The sequence below is a fragment of the Oryzias latipes genome, chromosome 7, assembly GCF_002234675.1.
Source record: "Oryzias latipes chromosome 7, ASM223467v1".
NCBI classification, from domain to species: Eukaryota; Metazoa; Chordata; class Actinopteri; order Beloniformes; family Adrianichthyidae; genus Oryzias; species Oryzias latipes.
Window position 1 is genome coordinate 4,246,258 of NC_019865.2, and position 23,870 is coordinate 4,270,127.

At 43.9% G+C, this 23,870-nt stretch overlaps 1 protein-coding gene across 7 annotated transcripts; it reads right to left on the reverse strand.

Annotated features, from left to right (window-relative positions):
- Positions 1-214: 214 nt before the first annotated feature.
- On the reverse strand, positions 215-23,451 carry usp19 (ubiquitin specific peptidase 19). 7 transcript variants are annotated; one of them, XM_023956367.1, is made up of 26 exons: positions 23,115-23,450; positions 22,011-22,367; positions 17,182-17,310; positions 16,973-17,109; positions 14,668-15,135; positions 13,683-14,016; positions 13,316-13,472; positions 13,155-13,226; positions 12,965-13,080; positions 12,179-12,414; positions 11,878-12,070; positions 11,137-11,270; positions 10,335-10,493; positions 10,145-10,255; positions 9,941-10,051; positions 9,744-9,845; positions 9,514-9,654; positions 9,314-9,432; positions 9,084-9,227; positions 8,217-8,572; positions 8,027-8,137; positions 7,718-7,934; positions 7,248-7,400; positions 6,545-6,711; positions 5,848-6,023; positions 215-902 (listed from the first exon to the last, which is right to left on the reverse strand). In XM_023956367.1, the coding sequence occupies exons 2-26, from the start codon at positions 22,195-22,197 to the stop codon at positions 762-764; spliced, it is 4,371 nt and encodes a 1,456-aa protein (XP_023812135.1). In that variant the 5' UTR covers positions 22,198-22,367; positions 23,115-23,450; the 3' UTR covers positions 215-761. The 7 variants fall into 7 exon arrangements, with proteins under 7 accessions (XP_023812135.1, XP_011475072.1, XP_023812132.1 ...); XM_011476770.3 differs by having other exon boundaries at positions 12,179-12,420; XM_023956364.1 differs by lacking the exon at positions 215-902 and adding an exon at positions 2,167-3,441 and having other exon boundaries at positions 12,179-12,420; positions 23,141-23,451.
- Positions 23,452-23,870: the final 419 nt, after the last annotated feature.

Consider the following 23,870-nt stretch of genomic DNA (forward strand, 5'->3'; position numbering starts at 1 on the left):
TACGTTTTTTTCCTCACATTAAAACTAGAAAACATTTTTTGCACCGCTTTAATCAATCTAAATAGCCATTTTTGTGATTTATTAACTTTTGGTCAAAAATTTGACAGGAGAGCATTTTTGGCGGCGGCGGGGTTCAGCCGATAAGACGAGGTGAACGGCAGCGAGGATTCAGTTCTTCAGCTCTTAAAAAATGAGATTGAAAGAGGGAAACCAGTTTCAGTCTGTATTTGTTTTATTTACATAAACTCCTTTTTATCCTTCAGAGTAAGAAAAGAGGACAAACGATTGCAGACTTTGCCGTCAGCAATTGTACACTTTGTCTTTATTTATATTAACCATCTGTAGATTCCACAGCAGGAGTCAGATGTGTCCCATCTTCACGTACAAAGACCATGACGAGGGGGGGGGGGGACCAGCGACTGACAGGAGCGAGAGCCTGTGTGAACATGCCGTCATGCACGTCTCCCGTTCCTACTGCATCCCAACATCTAAACGGGTTCAGGAGGAAAGCACTGAGGGTTCAGAACCAACACCCCCCCTCTTTTTCTGTCATAAATAAGTGAAACAAACCCAAACCAACAGAAATATTTAGACACTAACAAACTCAAACTCTCGTGAAGGACCCCCGCTTCAAGGTCCAAGCCAGGGTTTTGGGGGGGAGGAAGCGAACGTCGAGGTGCGTCGGTGCACGCAAATGTGGCGGGTCAGGGACTGTACTCAGACCCCCCCAAGCAGCCCTGGTTCTCGCCCTGCAGGAGCCACTAATCCACCTCCTCCATGTTGCTGTACGACGGGGACGCGCACTCGGGGGCGGGGGCGTAGAGGTCAGAGGACACCTCGGGGGTCAGAGTGGGCGGGCCTTCGGGATCCAGGTCTGTGGTGAACAGGGATTGGCTGGGAGCCTGGAAAACAAACCAGCGTTCAGCGTCAGTGAGGAGCAGCGTGAACACGGCGCCAAAGGAACAACAAACACTTTCAGCTCAAAAGGAAGATTTATTGTTGCTTCTTTTCAGCAGCATTCAGGACGTACGTCGGTAAATTATTGCCAGGAACTTGTGACGGCTTCTTAAATACAGACTTTGTGCATCAGCCTTTTTAAGAAGCACAACAAATTCTACATTTACATTGCAGATGAGACATTTTCTCCTTCAGTCAAGCAGCATCTCCACTTCCACATTCCTCCCCCTCTGCTGCCGAGGCCACAAGGAGGCATCTTTAAACTTCATTGCATATATCAGAGGAGAGTCACACAATACACAAGTGCTCTCTGTTGTTGGACACATGTAAGGCAAAGACTCTACACAGAAGAGGTTTGCCTGAGAACCCGGACGGTCGCATGACCACCAATCACAGCAAGCTACAGGGCAAAAGTCTGAACAGAAAAATAAAATACATTCAAAAAATAAAACAAACAACATTCTGGGTCTGAAATCTCCACATTCCAAAAACAAACATTGCAGTCAAACATACAGAAAGAAGTGATCTATATGGATCAGACATTGATCAGAAACATCCGTTTGCATATATGGCTTTGAAACCCTGAAAGACCCACTCCGATGAAAACGTTCTAGTTCTCCAGATAAAGAGAACGTTAAGCTTAAAATGACATTTTTGAGTATTTCAGTCGTCAAATCGTTGCGATTCCGGAGCAGATGAAAGACACCGCATTTGTGACGTAGATGGCACGCTGGGGGCGGGGCCACAAGCTCTCAGCAACTTCCTAATGAACTCCTGCCGCTCTACAGAAACTATGTCCTAGAAAACGACAGGTGTTTCTGGTTTCGCCATAGTCGGAATTAAAAGACAGCCGAGAACGCCTTCAGAATAGACCAAGAGACGATCGAAACGTTAACAGAACGCCGATGGCGATGGCAGCCGGACTGAAAACGCAGGTTTACGGCATAAAAGCTGTAACGACATAAAGAACTGCAGACAAAAACCATTCCCTTCCTGCTGCATTAGAACTGTCTCTGGGGGAGAAATCTGCCAAACGTACTTATGTTCCAGCAGGCTCCTCCCACCTGGAGCAGGTGGGCGTCATCGAGGGGCGGAGCAACACACGCGAGCAAGCAAGAGGATCACGAAGAGGTCGGCTTTTTGTTCAACGAGATAAAAGTCCGTCTGAAGTCTCTTCTAAGGTTATTTTCTTGGGGGGGGGGGGTGGGGGGGGGGGGGTGTAAGGAATCCTTTCTAAAAGGACAGACAATAATCCAAGTCCACAATTCTTTGCGTACACAATATTACACCAGAGCTTTAGCTCCGGTGCTGATGTTTTTTAACCATCATAACCATGTGTGCAATTATCGTAATTCCAGCAGCTTTGTGCTGATATGCAACACTGAAGAGTAGTGAAGCACACGCACCATCCACACCAATCGGCTGATTCTGACCTGGCTTTTTTCCCGTGTCAGAAGGATGTTGATGGCGTTAAAGCAGCTTAAAGAGGGCGTGACTTTGCCTCAGCTGGGATTGATCCAGAGTTAAAGGATGGATTTAACTGAAAGACAAATTCAGTTTAATAAAAGCTGAACTGATTTCACGATAAAAGTTTGGTTTTGGTTATTTTGAACATTTTGTTTTTCTCTATGTGACAAATTTCATGTCCATTTTCCTTTATCGCCGCTCTTTGACCTGAGGTCAACGGGACCTCGTGTTGACCTGCTGTTGTGTAGTTTACGGTTTTGTTGGAGAGGCGAGTAAAACTCTGACATCCCCTTTTCTCGCTCCTGACTCCGCCCCTTTTGATGTTCAACATGCAGCAGCAAGGACAAAAAGAGGACGGACTGGTTTCAGGCGTCAGATACACCCACAGGTAAATTAAGGCCTTTAGGCTCTGCAGCGCCTCTACTGGTCAACTTTATGTTGCATCTTTTGTGCTTTTCAGGTGTGCCGCTAAACGCACACAAGCATAATTGTGTCTAGTTTATATATTTGTGGTTTTAAACTCAATTTTTATATATTAAACAAACTTTCAGGGACATTTCATAGACTTTTATATATATATATATATACGCTCATTTTAAAAATAAAAATGTTTCAAGTGAGGTCAGCATCTACAGTCACTTTTTTTGTGCTTCCGGCGGGTCAAGCGCCGTCAAGCAGCAAGATCTTCCTCTGAACGAGTCAACAACCTGATCTTCCAAAGTAGGTTGAGCCAAACCTGAGACAGCAATGGGTTCAGCTCCACCTGGCCTTGAAAAGAAAAGGGTAGACCAGGTTAACAAAGACGGCGAGCACGGCGGCGAGCGTGCCCAGAAGGAAATATCGCACACAGTAGTCATCGGGATGATCCAACACCCGCTGCCGTCGCACTGGGCCCTCCGTCCGGTAGTCCTCTTCTCTGTTCCTTTGTCGCCGCAGGACAGAACGGAACAGCCCTCTGGGCTCTTCGTCAAGCCCCTCCTCTTCCTCCTCCTCCAGTTCCCGCCATATTAGAGAGGCCTGCGATTGGCGGAAACTGGTGTCAGCTTCTGGGAGAAGGCCTGCTCTAATAAACCCTAAAAGTGAACGCTAACATTCGTCACAGCCAGCAGAGGGCGCCGATTTAAAACACGGACTTGAGCCGCTTTTCCTTCCAGAGGAGACTCGTCCAGAAACCGTCTGTCAGAGACGAAGACTGAACCTGAGCAAAGCAGCGTCACATGATTCCAGCAGCAAAGACCACCAGCAAAAGTCACAGCAAATCTGGGAAGTAAACCTGTTTTGCTTAAGGAAAGAGTCAGAGTGGGAGAAGAAAAGGCTCCGGTGAGCTTTGGAGATCCCCAAAGGGCTCTATGCACAGAACTGCGCCGAGTTACTTCCTCTCTTACTGCATTTCCCAATGATTTCCAAAAAACAAACGACCCCAAGTAATTATTGGTTTTCGTTTGAGTTGTTTTTTTTTTTTTTTTTTGCATTGAGTGTTTCTCTTTGTGCGTTTTCCTAATTTAAAAAAACAAAACAAGCTAGTATTTGCCGAGTCCCCGAGTGCGCTGCATCAGCTAAATACAACTTTCCACACGTTCCCAAAAGATGGTGAGAACCGGCGAAAGTGAGACATTCGTTTTCCACGAGATCGCTTTCATTTCACTCCCGATGAGCCGATTGAGCCGTCAAATCCTGATGGACGCAGGCGTTTCAGGGGAGGAGCCATCCCTGTTCTTTTTGAACGGAACTCGCTTCCGGCCGAACGTCCCGGCGTCTGGAAACCATCCGAGCCACCAAACGGCCCGAGACGACTGACAGGAGTGGACTAGGAGCTTTTTGTAGAACTCCTAACTAGACACTTTTTACACTTTTCTCTCTTGCTTAAACCTTTAAAGTTCAAACCTTTATAGAAAATTAAGGAATGAAGAGAAAGATCATGAAAAATTGAACTAAAAACAAAAATCCAAGAGACTGTGAAAGGAGATCCGCGAAATAGCGATGGAACACAAGTACGTAGTGTGTGTTGAGGTTTTGATAAATATAGGTCTACGTGACAAGTTGCTGTCAATTTGAGTCTAGACACCTTTATTTACATTACTACATAACTACTTGTTATGTCCATCCATTGACTGTATATGAGAACTGGACTGAGTGACCCCCTCCCCCCTTGGCATCCCAAACAGGAAGTACCCCACTGGCTCCAAAAAGTCAAAAATCCCATAGACTTCTATGGAGAAATAAACAGCTGTTACACAGTCATGTTTTTCTTTGATTTTGATAATTGTTGCTTTAAGAATATAAAATACAAAGACTGCTGTAGAAAATTTAGAGTTTAATGTCAATCCAATGGAAAAAGGTTTTTTTCAGCACATGTCAGTCTGTTCTTTTATGAGTGAAAGTTGTAGGGTTTATGAATGTATTTTAAATCTTTTTGCATGTTTTTGGAGACCTTTAGCGGTCGCGCCAGGTACTGTTGTTCAACACATTTATTTGAATAATCTTTATTGAAAAGAACACATGTAGAAACAGAAAGGATTCGCTAGCATGCACGCACTACGTTTGTCAGTGGAAAGAATTTGCTGCATACGTCTCAATTCAGAGGTTGCCAAAAACTAACCCTTGAAACTTGAAAAATAGTCAAAAAATACCAATATGTTGAATAAAAGACCAGGTTGTCACACGGACAACCAGCAAGTTCATTTTTGGTTGTCCTCCGTGAACTCAGGTTGTCTCGGACAACCGGATAACAGCTTCTTTCGAACGCTGTTGGATAAACAGACCAATCAGACGCCTCAATAACAGTAGGCGGCCTCGCGTCAAACGTTCAGAGCGTTCAAACCGTTTTCAGTGGAATGGGTGTGGCCTTCTAACATGCTTGCTCCTGTTTGGAGAGTGCTTGCCATAGAAATGTTGAACCCCTGCTTACTGAGGTGACCTGGTTCCACTATAGCGCTAAACAGATCGCGGAAAAACAGCACTTCATTTGGTGGGAACCATTGTCTATGGGTGACATCACACTCGTTCAGTCCAGTTCTCTTATACAGTCAATGTGTCCACCTGATGCACTTCTGGAGCCAAATTTCATTTATTGGGACTTGAGAAAGCTTCAGAAAAGAAATGGTAAACTCTAAAGACTCATTTCCATGTAAAACGGCATCGTTTCCGCTGTCGACTCCCCAAACCTGAAATGACGGAGCGGTTGTACATTGAAGGTGGAGGTAGCGTGTGCATATCCCCTATTGTCTTTACTTGCTTTTAAACCCAGCAGCAGCTGCTGTAAAGGCCTCTTAAAGATAAATCTTATGATCAAATATCCTTAAACTGTTAGGAGACGCTGAAGTGAAAGCTGCTGTACATTTCCAACGCGGCAGCAAATACGGCAAAAGTGCAGAGAAAATCCTGAGATTATGAAGCCAGATGATTGAAGCCTCAGTGCCTCACCTGGCTGGCAGTGGCCCCGGCGCCAGAAGGTGAATCCGCTCCAACAGGTCTGAGGAAGCGTGGCGGCCGCTCCACGGGGGAGTTCCGGCGGCGGTAGAACAGGACGTAGGCGTATCGCGTCACCACCTGGCTCTCCTCCACCATCGTTACGGTGCTGTCGTCAAACAGTCGCCACCCTGCAGGACCACAGAGACGCACGGTTAGAAGGTGCCGCTCATAAGCTAGGTGACAAGATTAAAACCCGTTAAGAGCACATGTGTCAAACTTAAGGCCCGCGGGCCAAATGTGGCCCGCCATAGTATTTTACATGGCCCACGAGAGCATAAAGGTTTTTAATTTCTTGAAATAAAAAGATAAATATTGGTGTGTATTTATTCATATTTAGGGGGAATCGGACTTGAAATATCTGATTGGGCAGCTAAACATTAGGACTTAAACACTTTCCATATAACCTAACCTGACAGAATCTAATTTAAAAGGATTTATGCTAGAGTAACAAGCAAACGTATGTTTTCTATGCAACTGTAATCGTCCCTATAAAAAAGTCATAATAAATAAATAATGAGTTATTTAACAAAGAGGAGTAGTTACATTTATTTTTCAGTACGTTTAGTTACATTTAGAGGTTATATCTGGCCCTTTGAGGACAGCCACTATGCTAAGTTTGTCGCCCCTGCTTCAGAAAGCGCAGCCTCACCAACATCACTGCGCTGGCTGTTCTTGTCGCTCGGCAGTCGAGCGTACGCCGTGTAGTGACCTCCGATCATTCCTCCATAGTGGTTGATGACAGCGTACAGGTCATAGATGGGGGGTTGCTGCATGTCGTCCTTTTGGCCGATACAGAACTTGCTCAAATCTAAATTTCTGGAAAACAAAATCATGTCACTTAAAGAATAAAAAATGATGAATGGAATGGAATGATCCAGAAGGTCTTCAACACACAGGATTTGTTGAAGGGACAAACAACTGAGCGAGCGTTACCCGACGGTAGGGCTGCACGATATGAGGAAAACTCGCGATATGCGATATTGGTGATTAATATTGAAATAACGATATAATTCGCGGTATATAAACAAATAGCAAAACAACCAAAAACATCATTTCCATTTCACTGCAACAGTTTAAAAATTATACTCCAAATGACCCTCATCTACATAGGAGGCAAACATCAAACATAAAAGGGCTCATCTGATTGATCAACAACGTAAACGGGTCCTTCCGATTGGTTAAATGCATAAAGGGATTTATTTCATTTGCTCAATATTTCAAGCTGCCATGAGTTTGTTTTGGCACATTTAAGGTAACCATTTATTGCGATTTTTGCCGTCTTTTGCGGTATGCATATTGCACAGCTTGATGTCGCGATAACAATAAATTTGCGGTATATTGTGCAGGCCTACCTGACGGGGAAATCGACCATGTCGTTGATCTTGTCCCTCCAGATGAAGCTTCTGAAGGAGAAGCGCTTGAGCTGGATGATCAGAACGTTGGGCAGACGCCACAGAAGCAGCTGCTTTGAAGCTTCGCGGTGCTGCTGGCACTTGGGACAGTACCTAAGCAGATGCACACAAGGAACAAAAAAATGTTTAAGAAGAGACTCGTTTGTATATTAAGGCCTAAAATGTGAACATTGTCTACTTTAAAAGCCTTTTTTTCAGAGGAAAACAACTTTTCTTTTCCCAAATTTACCATAAAACATAAACATAAATGATTGTAGTCATTTCCACTTTACAGATATTTAAAGTTTTTTGTGTGGATCATTTTAATTTAGTCTGTCCTATAAGTTTTTGATGGAGCAGGCAGGACACATGAACGTCCCCTGGAGTGTTTCTGTTCTTCTCGTCTTTAACAGCAGAAGCCGGACTCCTACCAGGCCTCCTCTGGCGCCAGCACCTCCGGCTTGGTGAAGAGATTCAGGCACTGCTCGAGGGTGAAGTGTCCCGCTCTGGCCGTCTCGCTGAGGGAGCCCGGGTCCTCCTCGTACTCCAGCTCCTTGGAGCTCACCAGCACGTACTCCTTGAGGCGCTCGTTGTTTTTCCACACCAGTTCCAAAGTGGCATCTTCGGGGAGATCCGCCAGAGCGTCCTCTGCAGAGAGGGGGGGGGGGGGGGGGGGAGGACAGTTGGTAAGTAAGGCGGTTTGAAGCTTCTGTGGAGGCTCTCGTGGATTCTGGCAGCACCTTTCTCATCGAGCCTCTGCTCCTTGTTGTTGGAGTCCAGCAGTGCGATGTAGAACTGACTGGCGTGACCAGACGCAGATTCACTCGAATGCTGATACCCCGTTACTGCAGCTACATAGGAAAAGACAACTTTTTTTTTCAGGTTGTGCAAATATAAATCACAAAAACAGATTTTCTATTAGCGTTTTACCTTCGGGTCGCACCGTCTTTTCACAGGATGTCTCCTTTTCTGCATGGGGGTCGAGAGAGCAGCAGGAGGTGGAGGAGATTGACTCTGAGAAGCCTGAATCTTTAGTCCGGGAGGAGGACAGCGAGTCTGAGACCTCAGGGTGGATCGACGAGGCCGGAGCAATGTCTGCCAGGGATTGACTGTCCAGCTCCAGATCCGCCGCTCCCACTGAACTGCTGCCGCCCACGGCTTCATCCCCAGAACCAGGAGCCTCAGGAGAGCTCGCCGTCATCGGTGGGAGGTCAACCCGGGACTGCGGGGTTTCAGGAGATGCTCTGCCCGACTGGAAAGGAGGCTGGAACACGTTTACTGAAAACCTGCAGAAAGTCAGGAAGCCTTTTAAGAGATGTGGGTTGATTGGAAAAATAAGTTTTTATATTTGTAATTGATGAAAATGTGTTTGAATTTTGATACAAGTATCAGCAAAACACAGATTTCTCCCAAACCAAAAAGGTTAAAAAAGACAACAACAAATACTTGTAAGAAAACTTTGAAGTGCCACTCAGATCATCTTTGGATCTATTTTTAAAGCGTTACCGGTGGTCTCTAATGGCGAGCAATATTGGAGCTAACCAGCCAAACCGTTCCGATCCAGATGAGGAAAACATAAATGGATCTATTTGTCTGTAAGTGGATGCATCAGACAATAATTTGATTGAAGAAATGCTCAAAAATGACATTTTTGTCGGAATTTTCTTTTTTTACTTCCTCAATCATCAGAAAAATGCCACAAGAGAAAATAAAAAACACAATTTTCATCAGAGTGAGTCTTTAAAATTGAGGTTGAATTGATCCACTTCACAAGCAGTTTTCTGGCAAAGTACGTACCTGGAGTAACCTTCCAGCAGCTGGGCCAGCCTGGCGTAGGAGAGCCGAGACTCCGGCACACTGACCATGAAGGGCAGGCCCACGTTCTCAGAGTTGGGCCGACACAGACCTTTGTGACTGGGCCAGTGCGTCTTCTGACAAACTCTGAAAGGAGAAGAACGGGAACCACCCACGTGACGATTCTGACTTCTTCACAGTGGAATCAAGAATAAAACGCCGGTGCTCCTCACTGATTGCAGTAGCCAACTCGATAGCAGCGCATGCAGCGCTTCAGCTTGTCTTCTTCAGACACCGGAGGCTTGAGGCAGGCGGCGCACTTGGAGATGGGAGTGTTGGGCACCTGAAGTTTCTGGAAGATGATCAGGAGACCATTGAGTTTCTGCGGCTGTCCGTCATGCAGGAGACAACCCGAAAACAGCCCATGTCCTACCTGGTGCACCTTGATCAACAGCACCCTCTCTTTGGCTAGATCTTTGGAGAGCAGCTCAAAGCAGAACAGCATGTCTGAGGGCGACACGGTGTCCAAAGACTGGGACGGCAGGAATATGCGCTGGAAGCGGTTCTTGCTCACCTACAAGAGGAAATTTCCTTCGATTCTTTGGACTAAAACAAATTGTGATTTTCTTTTTTATGGAGCAAAAAAGACACAAACTGACCAACCTCTGCTATTCTGAGGTTCTCGGGTTTGACCCTCACGCTCCTGGAGATGGATTCCAGCACCTCAGCTGTGCTGGAGTTCTCCTTGCTCACGCTCACCAAAAACTAGAAGAAACCCCCAAAAAAAGCAGGAGTTGTTTGCACCGTTTCCAACAAAAGGTAGAAGTTCAGGAAAACCCACTGAAACTGACTGGTCTCACCTTGATGGGCTTCTTATGAGGTTCCTTAGCAAAGAAGAAAACGGAGAGAACCTTTTGCTTTTGAGGAAGGGGAACAGGCAGGTACAGGAAGGGGTCAAAGGTGATGGAAACCTAAAAAAAAAAAAACAAAAAAAAAAACAGGCAGAATGTCAGACCAGGTGAAGCAAAGCTTGTCCGAGTCTCTTTGTAGGAATAGCACATTACCTTTGAACACATGGGACACACGAGTTTGGATTTGAACTGGCCTTGGAAAAGGTCGACAATGAAGGAGTCGTTTCTCATCTTGTGCCTCTGCCACGCCTCTTCTGCCACCACCTAGACCGACAGATGAACAACCGCCAGGTCAGAGCGGATTCTGACTGAACCCAAACCCAGATTCCGCCGCCGTCACCACCTCATCGAGCCGTCCGTCGGAGTCCACCGTCTCCGTGTACGGTTTGTTCTGGATGCGGTTCAGGTCTTCGTGCAGCCCGTCCAGTAAGAACGCCATGAACTCCTGCGCGTCGTGCTGAGCGTAACCCGTGAACTGACTGGCTTTGCTGGCCACGATTGCCTAAACGCAGACAATGACCGTGTGAGCGGCGAGATCAAAAGGAAAACATTTACGAATTTCAAAAGGAATTTTTTTTTTTGCTGGAGATTTTTTCAAAAGCTCTATTTGAGGAAGATTTGACATCATTAGTGGAAAAAAGGAGCAAAACATGATTCTCGTTCTATTTTAAACACAGTTTCTTTATTATTCTTTTTCCTTTTTTAAACATTTAATCTAAATAACCATTAAATAAATAACCATAATATCCATTCTTGCTCTGATACATTTTTTCAACATCTTCTTGATAATCCTCTTTTTATCATGGTATTATTCTTTTTATTATTTATATTATTATTCAAGTTATAAACTGACCAATCAGATGCATCAATAGAAATAGGTGGAGCCTAATGGTCCCCACAGCATTTAAAACATTTGATTGACATTTCGGGCAGCCCGCTTAAGTGATAGGGGTGTGGCCTTCCAACAAGCTCAATCCTGATTGGTGAAAGGGATTAGCAAGGAAAAGTTGATTCAGACCGACTATGCTTGCTGACAGTTTTTGGTTCCAACATGTCATATACTGCGAGACAATGGCGACGGCATTGCCTTCATGTGGTTGGAGCACCGGTCCAGTTCTCAGATAGGGTCCGTGGTTCTGGCTCACCTTGAGTTTTGAGGGCTGGAAGGCGTGATGAGTCCCTTTCCACAGAGCCCTGAGCAGCACGGCGAAGCCGATGGCGAGCCTTCCTCCGGTTCCCAGAGGGTTGCTGCAGTTGATCTCAGCCTCAAACGCTCGGTCTGGAAGGACAAAGGGATACAAATTTAAATGACAAAAAAAAAATGTAACATGGTCAAATGGATGATAGATTCTACAGCTTTGACTCAATCGTGTTCAGCCGTCACAGAAAAAGCATTTTCCAAACTGCCATAAAAAGGTCACTTCCGGGGTTGAGGTGACCTTCATGTTTTCCGGTTCGAACACTTCAAACTATTTGATCCTCACAAAGATTCAAAGTTTTGTTTTTAGACATTCGAGATTCTAATCAATCAACAATCAACATAAACTACATTTTTTTTCACAAAAAATACAGTATCAAAAAATGCAAACTATTTGATTTAAATGAGCAAAAAAACTACATAATATCAAAGTTTCAGTCATTTTAGTAAAACATTTTTTCCTTTATGAAAGCTTGTGTGGAACTCTGTCTGCTGCATGGTTAGATCATTTGACTATTTTCAGGTGATTTTCTTCTTGAGGTTGGAGTTCCTTTCCTATTCTTAGTCTTCCTCTTTTTGGAGTGAAGCCTCAAGCTGAGGTAAACCTGGCTGACGGACGGCCTTTCAGAGTTCTCGCTAAAGCTCGAGCTCGTTTTTACGGAGGCGAGGAAACATGAACTTTGTTTACCGTGAAAGTAATCCCTGAGTTCTCTGGTGTTCGACAGGGACTGGATCACACTGTTCATGAAGCAGGTGTTGCCCAGGTTGACCAGTCCCGTGAAACCGGGGAGGCACACCTTCTTCTCCTCCTCCTCTTCGTGGCGCTCGATGCTGGCAGGAAGGCTGTACGTCATAGGCTGGACCATGCAGGTGGGTTTAGGCTGAAGCAGGAGGCAAGAGTCTGAACGAAATGTCTTATTTAAACGAGCAATGAGCAGCACTTTCCTCAAAAAGGAGAACTGCTCACCAAATGTTCACTTCGTACTCACCGCGGTAACGGCGGGCTCAGATTTGGTGATGGCAACGTGTTCAGAGACGGAGCGAGGTGCAACGCTGTCCAGAGCCCCTCCCTCCACGCCTCTGTTTGAGGCCTTGGGGGCCTTGGCCGTCTCCTCCCCAACTCTCGGGGGCTCCTCTTTGGCAGGGAGGCTGTGCTGACTGCTGCCTGGCTGGCTTTTGTCCATGCAGGCGGGGCTGGAGGCCACAGCCACCTTAGCACCACCCACTGCACCTTAAACAGGAGGCAAGAGCTTGTGGTTAGAAAAACGGAGCCCAAAAATGGAAAAAACTGCCTTTTTGTCGTCCGCTCCTGTTTCACAACAATTTGGATACAGAAATACTCAGAAATAATATTTTAAGGTTAACATTCCTCCACCATCAGAAAAATGTCACAAACATGTAATTTTCATCAGATATAAAATAAAAAGACCACTGGGATTGCTTTAAAAACAGCTCAAAAGGGTCTCTCACAACCAAATAAACGCAAAACTTTACAGTTGAAGTGTTTCTGCCTCTCTGTATTTGAACTGAGTTTGCTGAAAAAAGAATTTGACTTTATCTCAGTCATTTTCTGAGTGCGGCACATGCTTAAATAAAGTCAAAGAAAAACCAGCATCGCTTTAAAATAAAACCACACATTTCCAATAAAAATTCTAAAATGTTTAGCGTCAGCAGGAATCCAAACGTAATCTGCAAATTTTGATGGAAGGGTTTTGGGATTCGTGAAGGCTTGAAGAGTCGGCAAAAGCGGTCCAAATAGAAGCCCGGCAGCAGACCTTGTGAGGCTGGAGCCAGGAGCCCCTCCCAGCGCTGGCTGTGCCTCTTCTTCAGGGTGATGTCCAGGCGGGACGGGGTGAAGGTGTAAGTGCACTGCTCAGGCTGGATCAGGTTCCTGGAAGACAGAACGGACTCTGGTCACGCCTGAAGCCAACGTTTCCGCTCGTTAGCTCGGGGAAAATAACTTACCTGAGTTTGACCTGCCACCTGAAGACAGTGTTGGGTCCGCAGTCCGAATGAAGATGCAGAAAGTTAACGTCGCTGTAAAAGAGAAGATCAAGCTGGGTGATCCCTTCCCGCTCTGTGTTGGAAGACGTTGTGGTTTACGAACTTTGTATTTATGACCGGACCTGGTCTGGAAGATGAGGGTAAAGTCCTGCTCCCTGAAGATGACTCTGGCAGTGTCCCTGCAAACCCCTTTGATGTAAACATTAACCACCATCAGATCGGTGCCCTTCTCGTACGAGCCGTTCTTCACAGACTGCAGGTTGACCATCGGCTCTGGAGCTGCACAGACGAACACATCGGGAAACTCACATTTAGCGCTGAACGAAAACCAACAGATCAAAAGCTTCCTGAGCCCTGATTGTTAAGATCTCAGTTACTAAAAACCAGGTAAAAACATTTCTATCAACTGTTTTCTCAAAAACAGCTCAGAGGATGAACTTGGATGAATGATGCTCTACATTTTGCAGGAAACCAAAAATCCCGGCTAACCTTCCAGCGGACTGATTTCCAGAGGAGGCTCTTCCTTTGGCCGATCCCGTTTCTCTTCTCCATCACAGCTGTTCTGGATCAGACCGGCTGCGTGGCTCTGGACCGCCTCTGTCGAGACCAGCTGCTGCTGGATCACAGGACCCGGCTCTGGGCTAAGCTCGGCGGGTTTCGCCGCCACCTCGGAGTTCGTGCACTCCCTCTGCTTTCCAGAGGCGGAGTCTGCTTCTTTGTTGAAGCAGACGGGTTTGAGGCAGGGGCTGGTGCTCTCAGGAGCTCTGGGCTGTTCGTCTTTAACTTGTGCTTTTACTCCGGATCGGTTTAATGACTGGTTTCTCTTTTGGAAGAGAAAAAGAACAAGACCGAAGTGAAAGTTAACCAAAAGATTCTGCGTTGATCTCTAAAGACGACCGACTGATGTTTAAGGCGGTTTAGACGTTCAGCTTTTTAACGACCTGACTGGGATTTGAGCCTTTCCTGAATTAAGAAAGTGTAAACTTTCCCTGCTGTCTTAGTTGTCTTTTGTTCTGCCATTTGTTCATGTATCACAAATCATAACTTTATCGCAATATTGTGAATTGTCCTCCCAGCCCATGCTTTTTTTTTAAACATTTTTATGCATTTTTGGGGGTTAAATCTATACTTGTTTGATTGTGTTATAAAACATAAAACCAATTTGTTCTCAATGTTTGTGATTTTTGCAGTTAGAAAAAAGACTAAATTAATTACACCGAATTGTGTTTTTCATATAGTTTCAGATTTATTGTTAAGCTACTGTGTAATAGAATGAAAAATATCACTAAAAAAAAGTAGCAGGGGTTATCCTAAAAAGAATATCAATGACATAAAACTGCTTTAAAAGCCAATTGTTAAGTTATAAAAACACTAAAAAGGCCCCGGACTTCAAAGAGTTAATATTTAAGTTTAACGCCCAGGTTTTTTTAAACTCAAAGTACCATTTTTAAGACGGTTTTTGAGCAAGTCTCACCTGGGCTCTGTTTGCAGAAGAGACTTCAGGTCCGACTTCCTGACCGGTGAGTCGCTCCTCTGCTCTGCTGTTTGTGTCTTTGCCTGGAGTCTGGGGGCTCCGCCCGTTTGTGGCTTTACCGCCGTTCACTGCTGCAGACTTTGCAGCGAGTTTCTCCTTTTCTGCCCCTTTGGTGGTCTTGGGCAGCCGTATGATGGGCCGCTTGGTGCTGGGTTCCTGGGGATGCGGCTCGCCCGCTAATACAGCAGCGGCTGGCCTGGTGGTCGTTTCTGAAGCTCCACTTTTTACCCCAGCGAGGTCTGCGGGGGCCTTGTCACAGGCTTTGTTTTTCAAGCAACGCTTCATACCCCGCTCGGCTTTACTTCGCCTTGACTCGCCGTGTGAAGGTGATGAGGGAGGGTGAGGCTGGAGGGACGACGGTCGGACTTTTTCTGATGAAGCCGCAGCCTGCTTCACCTTCTTGTTTGACTAGAACAGAGAAGAAATAAGTAAAAGGTATCAATGCAGCAACACCAGCAGCAGGACACAACGGAAATAACAATTTTAATCAGCAAAAAGTAAAAAACCTGTAGAACATTAACCAAATATATTTTGAAATTTTCCATGAAATCTCGTCAAAAATGCATAAAAAAATACACAAACCCCTGCACAAACTTTGTATTTTAATATTTTTAACAAGACTTTTATGCAACAGAATGTCATTCAGTCTCACATATAGAGCAGCGCAGTCCTAGTTGATTCATGTAAACTTTAGGGACAGTTTAAAACAGCAGAGATAACAGTTTAACTAATGTCAACCAGGAAAGTTTGGAGACATTTAGACTCAACCATCAGTTCATCTTAGTGAAATCCTGAAGCTGCTTTCACCAAATGCCATCTGCGCTGCAGGAGCGTCCAGTTTCAATTCGGGCTGGGAATCACGATGCGATACACGATACATTGCTCACGATAACGATACTATCACGATATGGCGATAATGTGAATCGATATATATCGTCTCTAACAACTCACAATATATCAAACTTTAAGAAAGAAGAACTTAAAAATTTGCTTTTGGGAAAATATTTCCCCATTTATTTTTTCGTTTTTAAACACAATGATAATAAACAACTTGTGTCATATTTGGTGTAATGAATAACAGACTTTTGTGTAACATTGCTGAAATCAGTAATACTGTCTTTGCAAAACAATGACATTTTCATTTGGAAATATCTGTAAAATTCAGTTTAAACAATAGTGAACATGAACAGCAGCCATTATTTAGTACTAAATTGCTGTAAACAGGATAAAATAGAATAAGTCAAGTAGCTGCTAGGCACATTGGTGTTAACCTTGAAAAAACAAAGCCATAGTTTTCGCATTATTTAAAAAAAAAATAGCTGTAAATCAGATATTAATTCTGTGAACAAATTATAGTGTCTTTGTTAAAAATAAATGACACAATTTGTTGCAAATGTGGTGTAAACAAAAATAAAAATCTCCCAGAAAACAAAAATCAAGTAGCTAGGAACTTTCCTTTAAGTTATTTAAGACATAAACTGCTCTCAAAATAAATGACCAGGGATAAAATACATGAACTAAAAGTGCATCTAAAAGCAAACATCTTTGTGAGCAAAACGTTTGGGGAAAAGCTGCATGTGATTTATGTGTATATGTTCATGTTTTTCTTGAGAACCACAGGCTTTTTAGCGTCAAGACGCTGCTCGTCTGTCTTTTGAGGAGGGGGGGGGTCTAAGGGCAGGGATGCCACTCTTTCTGCTGTACCATAGCTCTGGTCAGGGCGTAAAGTGCAGGAATCATTTTGGGCTCGCAGTGCGAAGCTTCCGACACATAGTGCACACCGTAGCAAAGCATCCTCCCTTCCCCACAAAAACAAATCTATAAGTCTGGCTACTCTGCTCAGGGACAAGGTTCGCTCGGTCCACCGGCAGCCGAGCCCGGACCGTGCAGTGTCCGGACATCGGGGGGCACGAAGTGCTCCTCCTCGGCGCCCCCCAAGAAGGAGAGCCCTCTCCCTTCCCTCCTTCTCGAGAGGGTGGAAAGGGAGAGGCAAGGAGCCCGCAGGGCGAGGACGGAGCGCAGAGGCGCCCGTGCGTCGTACTTGGCGCTCCAAAAACTACACATTAGGTGCACCGCCTCATAGGTCGCCCCCTACAGTTTGGAGAAAGTTTTAGACTTGCAAGAGCGCCTTTTAAGTCGTGAAAATACGGCAATCAACGGAGGCGCACTGCAAACGGACCTTTAGAGTCATCCCGGTGCAGCTAGAGAGCGCTGAGCGTTTTAGGTAAGTAGGGAACGGGCTCACCTTCAGAGAAGGCCAGATGTGAAAGGGGATCTTCTTGTGCATGATGAGGTGCAGGAAACCCCCCTTCTCCTTGTACTGGACTCTGCTGCACGAGGCCTCAATTTCCTCCTGCAGCTGGCAGCTCCACTCACGTCCATCTGCACGCACAGAGGGGTCTGAAACCATGTCCTGCGGGTAGCTGGACGTCGCTCTGCTTCATTCCTACTCACCCGGGAAAGAAACATTACAGTTGGTGTCGGTGAAGTTGGTGTCGATGTCGTCGATCCTCTGCACGCCGTCTCCGCAGCGCAGCCTCACCGTCACCTCGTTGTCGTTCTGCTTCCAGTCTACAAACACGTCTGAGGAGACGATGGAACGTTAGAACCACAAAGACGTCGGGCTGCCCTCCGGCTCACACACACATTCAAAACTACCTCCATACTCAACAAGAAGTCATGAAACTACTCATAGAACCAAAAACAACAACCTACCACTCCCCATTTTGACCTAAAACAGACAGCAGAGACTAAAAAGGAAAGTAGCGCAGCAGACCGGAGTTTTCAGAAAAAAGCCGCCTGCAGCAGAGCTTCGGCTTTCCTGCTCAGCCTCTTGCTCTGACCTAATCGCCCTGGAAAGGTCAGAAGCAACACCCAATCCCCCCCCCAGCTGGTGACGGTTGTATTAACAGCAGAGCCCCACCAGTGAAATGACATGAATGCTTCTGCTGCAGAGAACCTCAGTCTCATCAGTCATTGCTCTGTGTGTGTGTGTGTATATATAGACATATCAAAAGTGGCTTGCATGCTGAAGAAGTGCAAGCACCCCTGTTTTAGATCTTGTGCTTTTTATTTAAATTGCTTGTTTTTGTTGTTGTTCATCCTTATGACAAACTAGTTTAGTCTGTTTAGTTTACTAATCTGCTATTGAATTCTATGACTTTATGTTCTTTATTATTATTATTACACAATTACCGGCATGAAGCCCATTGTGATGACTTTTGTTGTAAATATTGGGCTTTATAAATAAAATTGAATTGAATAGATAGTTGCTTCTAAATGAAATGTTTCACTATTGTATTTTTTTTCCTGATGTTGTTGTCTTTATCATTTGCTGATAAATGTAAAAAAGTTGGGTTTAAATAAATTAAAAGCAGTAAACTATCAAACATGTCACCCAAGACACCAGGACCAACTTCAGTTTAACACAAATAAACTTGTTTTAAAGTTGCTATATTTATCATGATGGTTTATAGGGTGAACAGGACGGACAAGACAAAGAAGAACAAACAAACCTAAAGAGCCCGCTTAGCGGCACGCTGAGGTTGTTTGGTACCTTTTTGTGCCACATAATCTGTTATAACAAACTGCAGGCTAGTCGGTCATCGGATGTCTTCTGTCGCACGGTCAATGGTAAATGGCGTATACTTATATAGCGCTTTTCTACATTCTTCGAAGGCAAAGCGCTTTACAGTCCCATTCACACACTGGTGGCGGCTCAGCTGCCGAACAATGGCGCCAACCTCCCACCAAAGGCAGAGGACATTTTGACAAATGGGCGTGCAAGGTGGGAATCGAACCTGCAATATTACAACTGTCCTACCGTTGCACCACGGCCGCCCCTTTCAGCTTACCTTTTTTTTAAAACACGCATTCAGTGAAAGGCATTTAGAGTTCATGTTACACAATGTGGTAACACAAACATGGAGCAACATTAGCAGGCTTTCCCTTTTAAAGAGATACGCACCATGAAAGAGTTATTACTAAAAAAGATATTTTAAATACATCTGTTTAAAAGCCAAATAATGATCATTTAGAATCATACAAAAGGACATGCTTCTTAAAGGGTTTTCTTCTTGAGGACACTTCATTACTAAAGTTTAAGAAATTGTTGTATAAAAAATCTGAAGTGTTTTTTTTTGTTTCTTTACTGTTTCCTAATTTGTAAATTCCTAAAAAAAAACGTCTGTGTCTGTAGTTCACATGCTTGAAAAGTTCTCCATAAAACACTGCATTCATCAGAATGTGGAAAATCAAATAGTAAAGGAAGGCTGTAAAAACAGCAGACAGAAGGATTTCACAGCACTTTCACCTCAGTGTTGGTGTGTTTGACTATAGTGCTGTGAAGTTAGATGTTCCTCAGAGAGCCAAGTGTCAATCAGTAAACTCTCTTTATGGTCCAATAATACTCTTTATTTTTATTACTTTGTGGTAGGAAGTAAATGAAAGAGCGATCATATGAATGCAACACCTCTGGGATAAGACTATTAACTGGAAACAGTTGCATCATGGAGAGTACGGTTAGCCGATTTAAGGTCGTATACCTTTCTTTCATAGTTTTAAAAACCTTTTTTTTTTTTAACTTGAACAATCTTTTGTGAGAAATCCATGAATTTCTATGCTGCTGAGACTAAACTCAGAATTCGGAACAATCGACAAAAGTCCCTGCATTTATTATCTCTGCTCTTTTTTTACCTCTTTAGTTTGAAATTGTTTGCAGATTTCTTTGAAGTAACTTAGAAATTGTGTGGTTTTCTGATAAGAGAGACTTCTAGCTTGATATATTTAGTTAATTGCTGCACAGTATTAGTGAATGAGATGTAAAAACAGCTTCTTCAGTTTGTGATGGAGTTTCAGCTTTTGAGTTCCTGTTTTTAGTTTGCAGCCAAGAGCTGAAGAATCAAAAAACCAATAATACAAAAAAAAAAACTAAAACACATTTTTTGGAGAGATATGAGTCTAACTAAATATAGTTAGACTATCTTTTCTATATACATAAAATTATTACATCAACAAAGTCTGTAGAAGTCGCAGGAATGCAGCAGAGATCCGGAGGATCTGGTGAAGACACAGTGATGTTTACTGCTGTGCATGAAGCAGAAACTGCACAGAGATCACACAATGATGAAAAAAAGAGACTTGATAAACTGTGGTTTCTCATCTCTGCTCTATAGGCCTGATAATAGAAAAATAGAATTTCATAAGTGTGGAATACGGTCTTCACCCGCTTATTCGTCTTTCAATTTTAGCAGATTTCACGTGACTCCTCCAAGTCATCACAAAAACTCAAAGACAGCTCAAGACGCTTGTTTGTAACTTTTGATCCAAAGAGGTGCTGCAGGGGAGGATGGGGGGGATGGAGAGCACGGCGGCCCTCAGCATTCCTTGCCGGCTGCTATAAGAGGCACCATTACACCCAATGTGGAAGAAATGGACACTGTATAACAGACAGACAGATCAAGCACCTAGAATAGACCTTTTCTTGTGATGTCGTTTGTTATTTGTGTTCCTGTAACAAAAACTAATAAAAATAAAGTTATAAAAAAAAAAGAAGTGGCAAGAAAATATCCTGAAACGCTGAGAAAGATAATAATGGAGCAGGTGTTTAATGTGAATCAAGCCGGCCTCTTCTGGAAGAAGATGACCTATGGCACTAACCTGCTGAAGGAGGAAGCACAGACTCCTGTTTTTAGGCATAGACGACCCTGATGTGCTCTATAAAGTACGTAACGGTACAAATAAATAAGTAACCCCTTTTATTGAGCAACATTAATTGATAGATGTTTTACAAGGGTTTTTGATGAGTAAGAGCCGGTGACGGACATTCTTAGGCTGCGGGGGGGGGGTCCCTCTGTATTGGCGGGGGTCCCTAGTTCCGAACCTCTGCATATACTGTACAGCGTTAGAAATGGGGGGGGGGGGGGGTGTAACCTGGCAAGTAATGTTTGGTTTTCGTCCCCAATTTTTGCTTGTCCTTCGATACCAATATTCAACAGCAATGAAACCTACTCAGATGTCAGTACTTGCATCTTTATTTCTTCTATACATCTAATATCAACTGCCTCTTATGATGGACATTTGAAAAACTCTTTAAATATTAAAAACAAACTTTTTACTAAATATTGAAGCATCTGGTTACACAAAGTATTGCCAAAAACTTGAAAGTAATATCTTTATAACTAGTATCTTTACACAGATTCAAATATATTGGTTCTTTTTTCTCTCTTTGGTTTTGATAATTGTTGCTCAAAAAATATAAAATACAAAGACTGAAGTAAAAATTTATAGTATCATATAAATCCCATGGAAAAAAATTTTTTTTCAGCTCGTGTCAGTCTGTTCTGTTATGAGTGAAAGTTAAAGTGTTTTATGAATGTGTTTTAAATCTTCTGTTAATGGGCTGATTATTTTGAACTTGTTTTGGAGACCTCTAGCGGTCGCGCCAGGTACTGTTGTTCAACACCTTCCTTTGAATAATCTTTATTGAAAAGTGAAAATGTAGAAACAGAAAAGATTCGCTAGCATGCACGCACTTAGTTTGTCAGTGGAAAGAATTTGCTGCATACGTCTCAATTCAGAGGTTGCCAAAAACTAACCCTTGAAACTTGAAAAATAGTTGAAAAATACCAAAATGTTGAATAAAAGACCTGGTTGTCACACGGACAACCATCAAGTTCATTTTTGGGTTGTCCTCTGTGAAATCTGGTTGTCTCGGACAACCGGATAACCGCTTATTTCGAACGCTGAATATAACGTTTCCAATTTACACAATATTCCCAGTGATCATCATTTGACCTATTTTCAAAGCAGTGGTCTTCTAATCATTATTATGCAGATTTTAGCCTATTACTTAAACTTAAAAAAATCTGTATCCTGCCACTCTGCTGAGAGCTCTCCGTTTACATGCTTACCCCAACCTGACATTACTGGTCCAACAAATGGCGAGCAATATTGAAGCTATCCAGCCGTACAGCTTTGAGCCAGGTACCCACTCAGACCAGGAAAAACAAAGACGCTCATGAATCCGTGAATCATTTGTTAAAATCAAAAATTAATCAGAATGGAGCTGAGCAGGATGGAGCGTATTTCAACGCTTCCCCAAGTCAAATTGATATTTTTTGTCCGCTCCTGATTCACAATTTGAATAGAGAAATACTCTTGAAATAATACTTTGAGCAAAATTTTCTGTCTTACATGTCCTCCATCGTTAGAAAAAATGCCACAAATGGCCAGATAAAAAGACTTTAAAGAATTTCTCAGCTACATAAATGCTTGACTCTTACCTTTTTTGACCTCGGCGAGAACTCCATCCACTGCCGCCGCCGCCACTGCCGCTCTCTTGGCCTCTCTGCTCTCCTGGTTGGCCCTGTCCTTCTGCTTCTTCTTGCTGGAGGACACGTCCGAGCCGCTGCCTCCTCTCTGCTGAGCCCCAACGCGATGACCATCTCCGCCGCCTCCACTGCTGGCCATCTTCTGGCACTTGGCGCTGACCGGCCGCCCGTCGCTGGAATCGCTACCACTGCTGCTGGGGTCTGGATCTGAGGTGTGCCTCTTCCTGCCTGGGCCGGCTATCTTGGCGATGGTACTGATGTGATCTCCCCCAGAATTGAATCAGGAAGGTTGAGGAAAGAGGTGGGGATCTAAACGGGGGAGGGGGGGTATAAATATTAATGATTCATAACTGTAATTTAACCAAAGTTTGCTACAACAAAGCCAAGCCACGTTAGATGAGTCAGCAAACAGCCACGGGGTTGTTGCTTTAGGCCATTTGGGAGCCGGTTTCAAATGTCAACACAGAGAAGCACTGCAGCAGCCAGGACGAGGCTATAATGGTAACGGACAAAAGAAGAGTCTGAATTCGTTGCCAAAAATCACAAGACAGTCCAATTCTTCCTGTCAATATACAAAACAATGCGACTCACATGCATTTAAATAAAATATCGGGCGTCAAACAAATAATTACAACACTAAAAGAGTAAATATTAGCTAAGCTAGTAACTAGCTTAAGCAGAGGGGTTCGTTTGTTTTAGGGCATTATGTTTATGTGCCTGTCACGTGACTGTGGTCTAAAATACAAACTTACTTGAATTATATCAAACGACCTACGGAGTAAGAACGCCACACAACTGACTATATATCAGAAGCATATAATTAACATAGAATGTGGGACTATTAAGCCACAGATTCCGTCTCTCCGTGTGAAGCGCAGAACGGGTCCTGAAATCAAACGCTCCTCTCGGCAGCTATTGTCGTTAGCGGCTTGCTAGCAGCACTTGCAACGAAAACGCTCAAATTGGAGCTAAAACACTACACAACACTGGGTCAACGTAAGCTACAGACTTACCAATACGCCAAATGTAAAACTTGCTTCAAAATATAAAAATTACAGGGTAATCACGCCGTCTGAACGCACAATAGCGGCCGCCTTCGGTGCTCCTCGTCCGGCTGCTGCTGCCGCTTTGCTTCACGGCCGCGGGCCGCTTCGCACCTTCTCCGGACTGGAAACCCCAGCGGTCCGCGGTGTTTCTAGAATGTTCTACATTTAGCCGGATCCCATTTCCGTGAACTGAATGGAAATGTCTGCCGCAATTTATTTAAGAACACATTGAGGTGAGGACCTCGTTTAATCCGCGGGTGTCATTCGGCCTCTGCAGAGTAAGACGACTTTGTTGTCCCGCTGCCCGGATGGACCCGACTCAAACCGAAGCGAACCTACTTCCTGGTGGCGCTATCACGTGACCAGAACGCCTCCCTACGTTCAGAGACAGAATGAAACGGAAGACTGTTTACTTATTTCTTCTTTGTATTATTATGGGTAAATTCTATATACAGCACAGACCAAAAGTTTGGACACACCTTCTCATTCAAAGAGTTTTCTTTATTTTCATCTATGAAAATTGTATTTTCACACTGAAGGCATCAAAACTCTGAATTAACACACGTGGAATTATATACATAAAAAGTGTAAAACAACTTAAAGTATGTCATATTGTAGGTTCTTCATAGTAGCCACCTTTTGCTTAGATTACTGCTTCGCACACTCTTGGGATTCTCTTGATGAGCTTTGTAGTCACCTGAAATCCCCTGTCAGGTTTAATAAATGTAATTTCTTGCCTTATTAATGGGGTTGGGGTCATCAGTTG

Coding starts and splice junctions, on each gene's coding strand:
- usp19 (XM_023956364.1), bottom strand. CDS start 22,197: ATGGCCAGCAGTGGAGGCGGCGGAGATGGTCATCGCGTTGGGGCTCAG. Junction 10,052..10,144: donor TGTGTCCCATGTGTTCAAAG/GTAATGTGCTAT, acceptor TTTTTTTTTTAG/GTTTCCATCACCTTTGACCC. Junction 6,024..6,544: donor CAGCCAGCGCAGTGATGTTG/GTGAGGCTGCGC, acceptor GTGGTCCTGCAG/GGTGGCGACTGTTTGACGAC.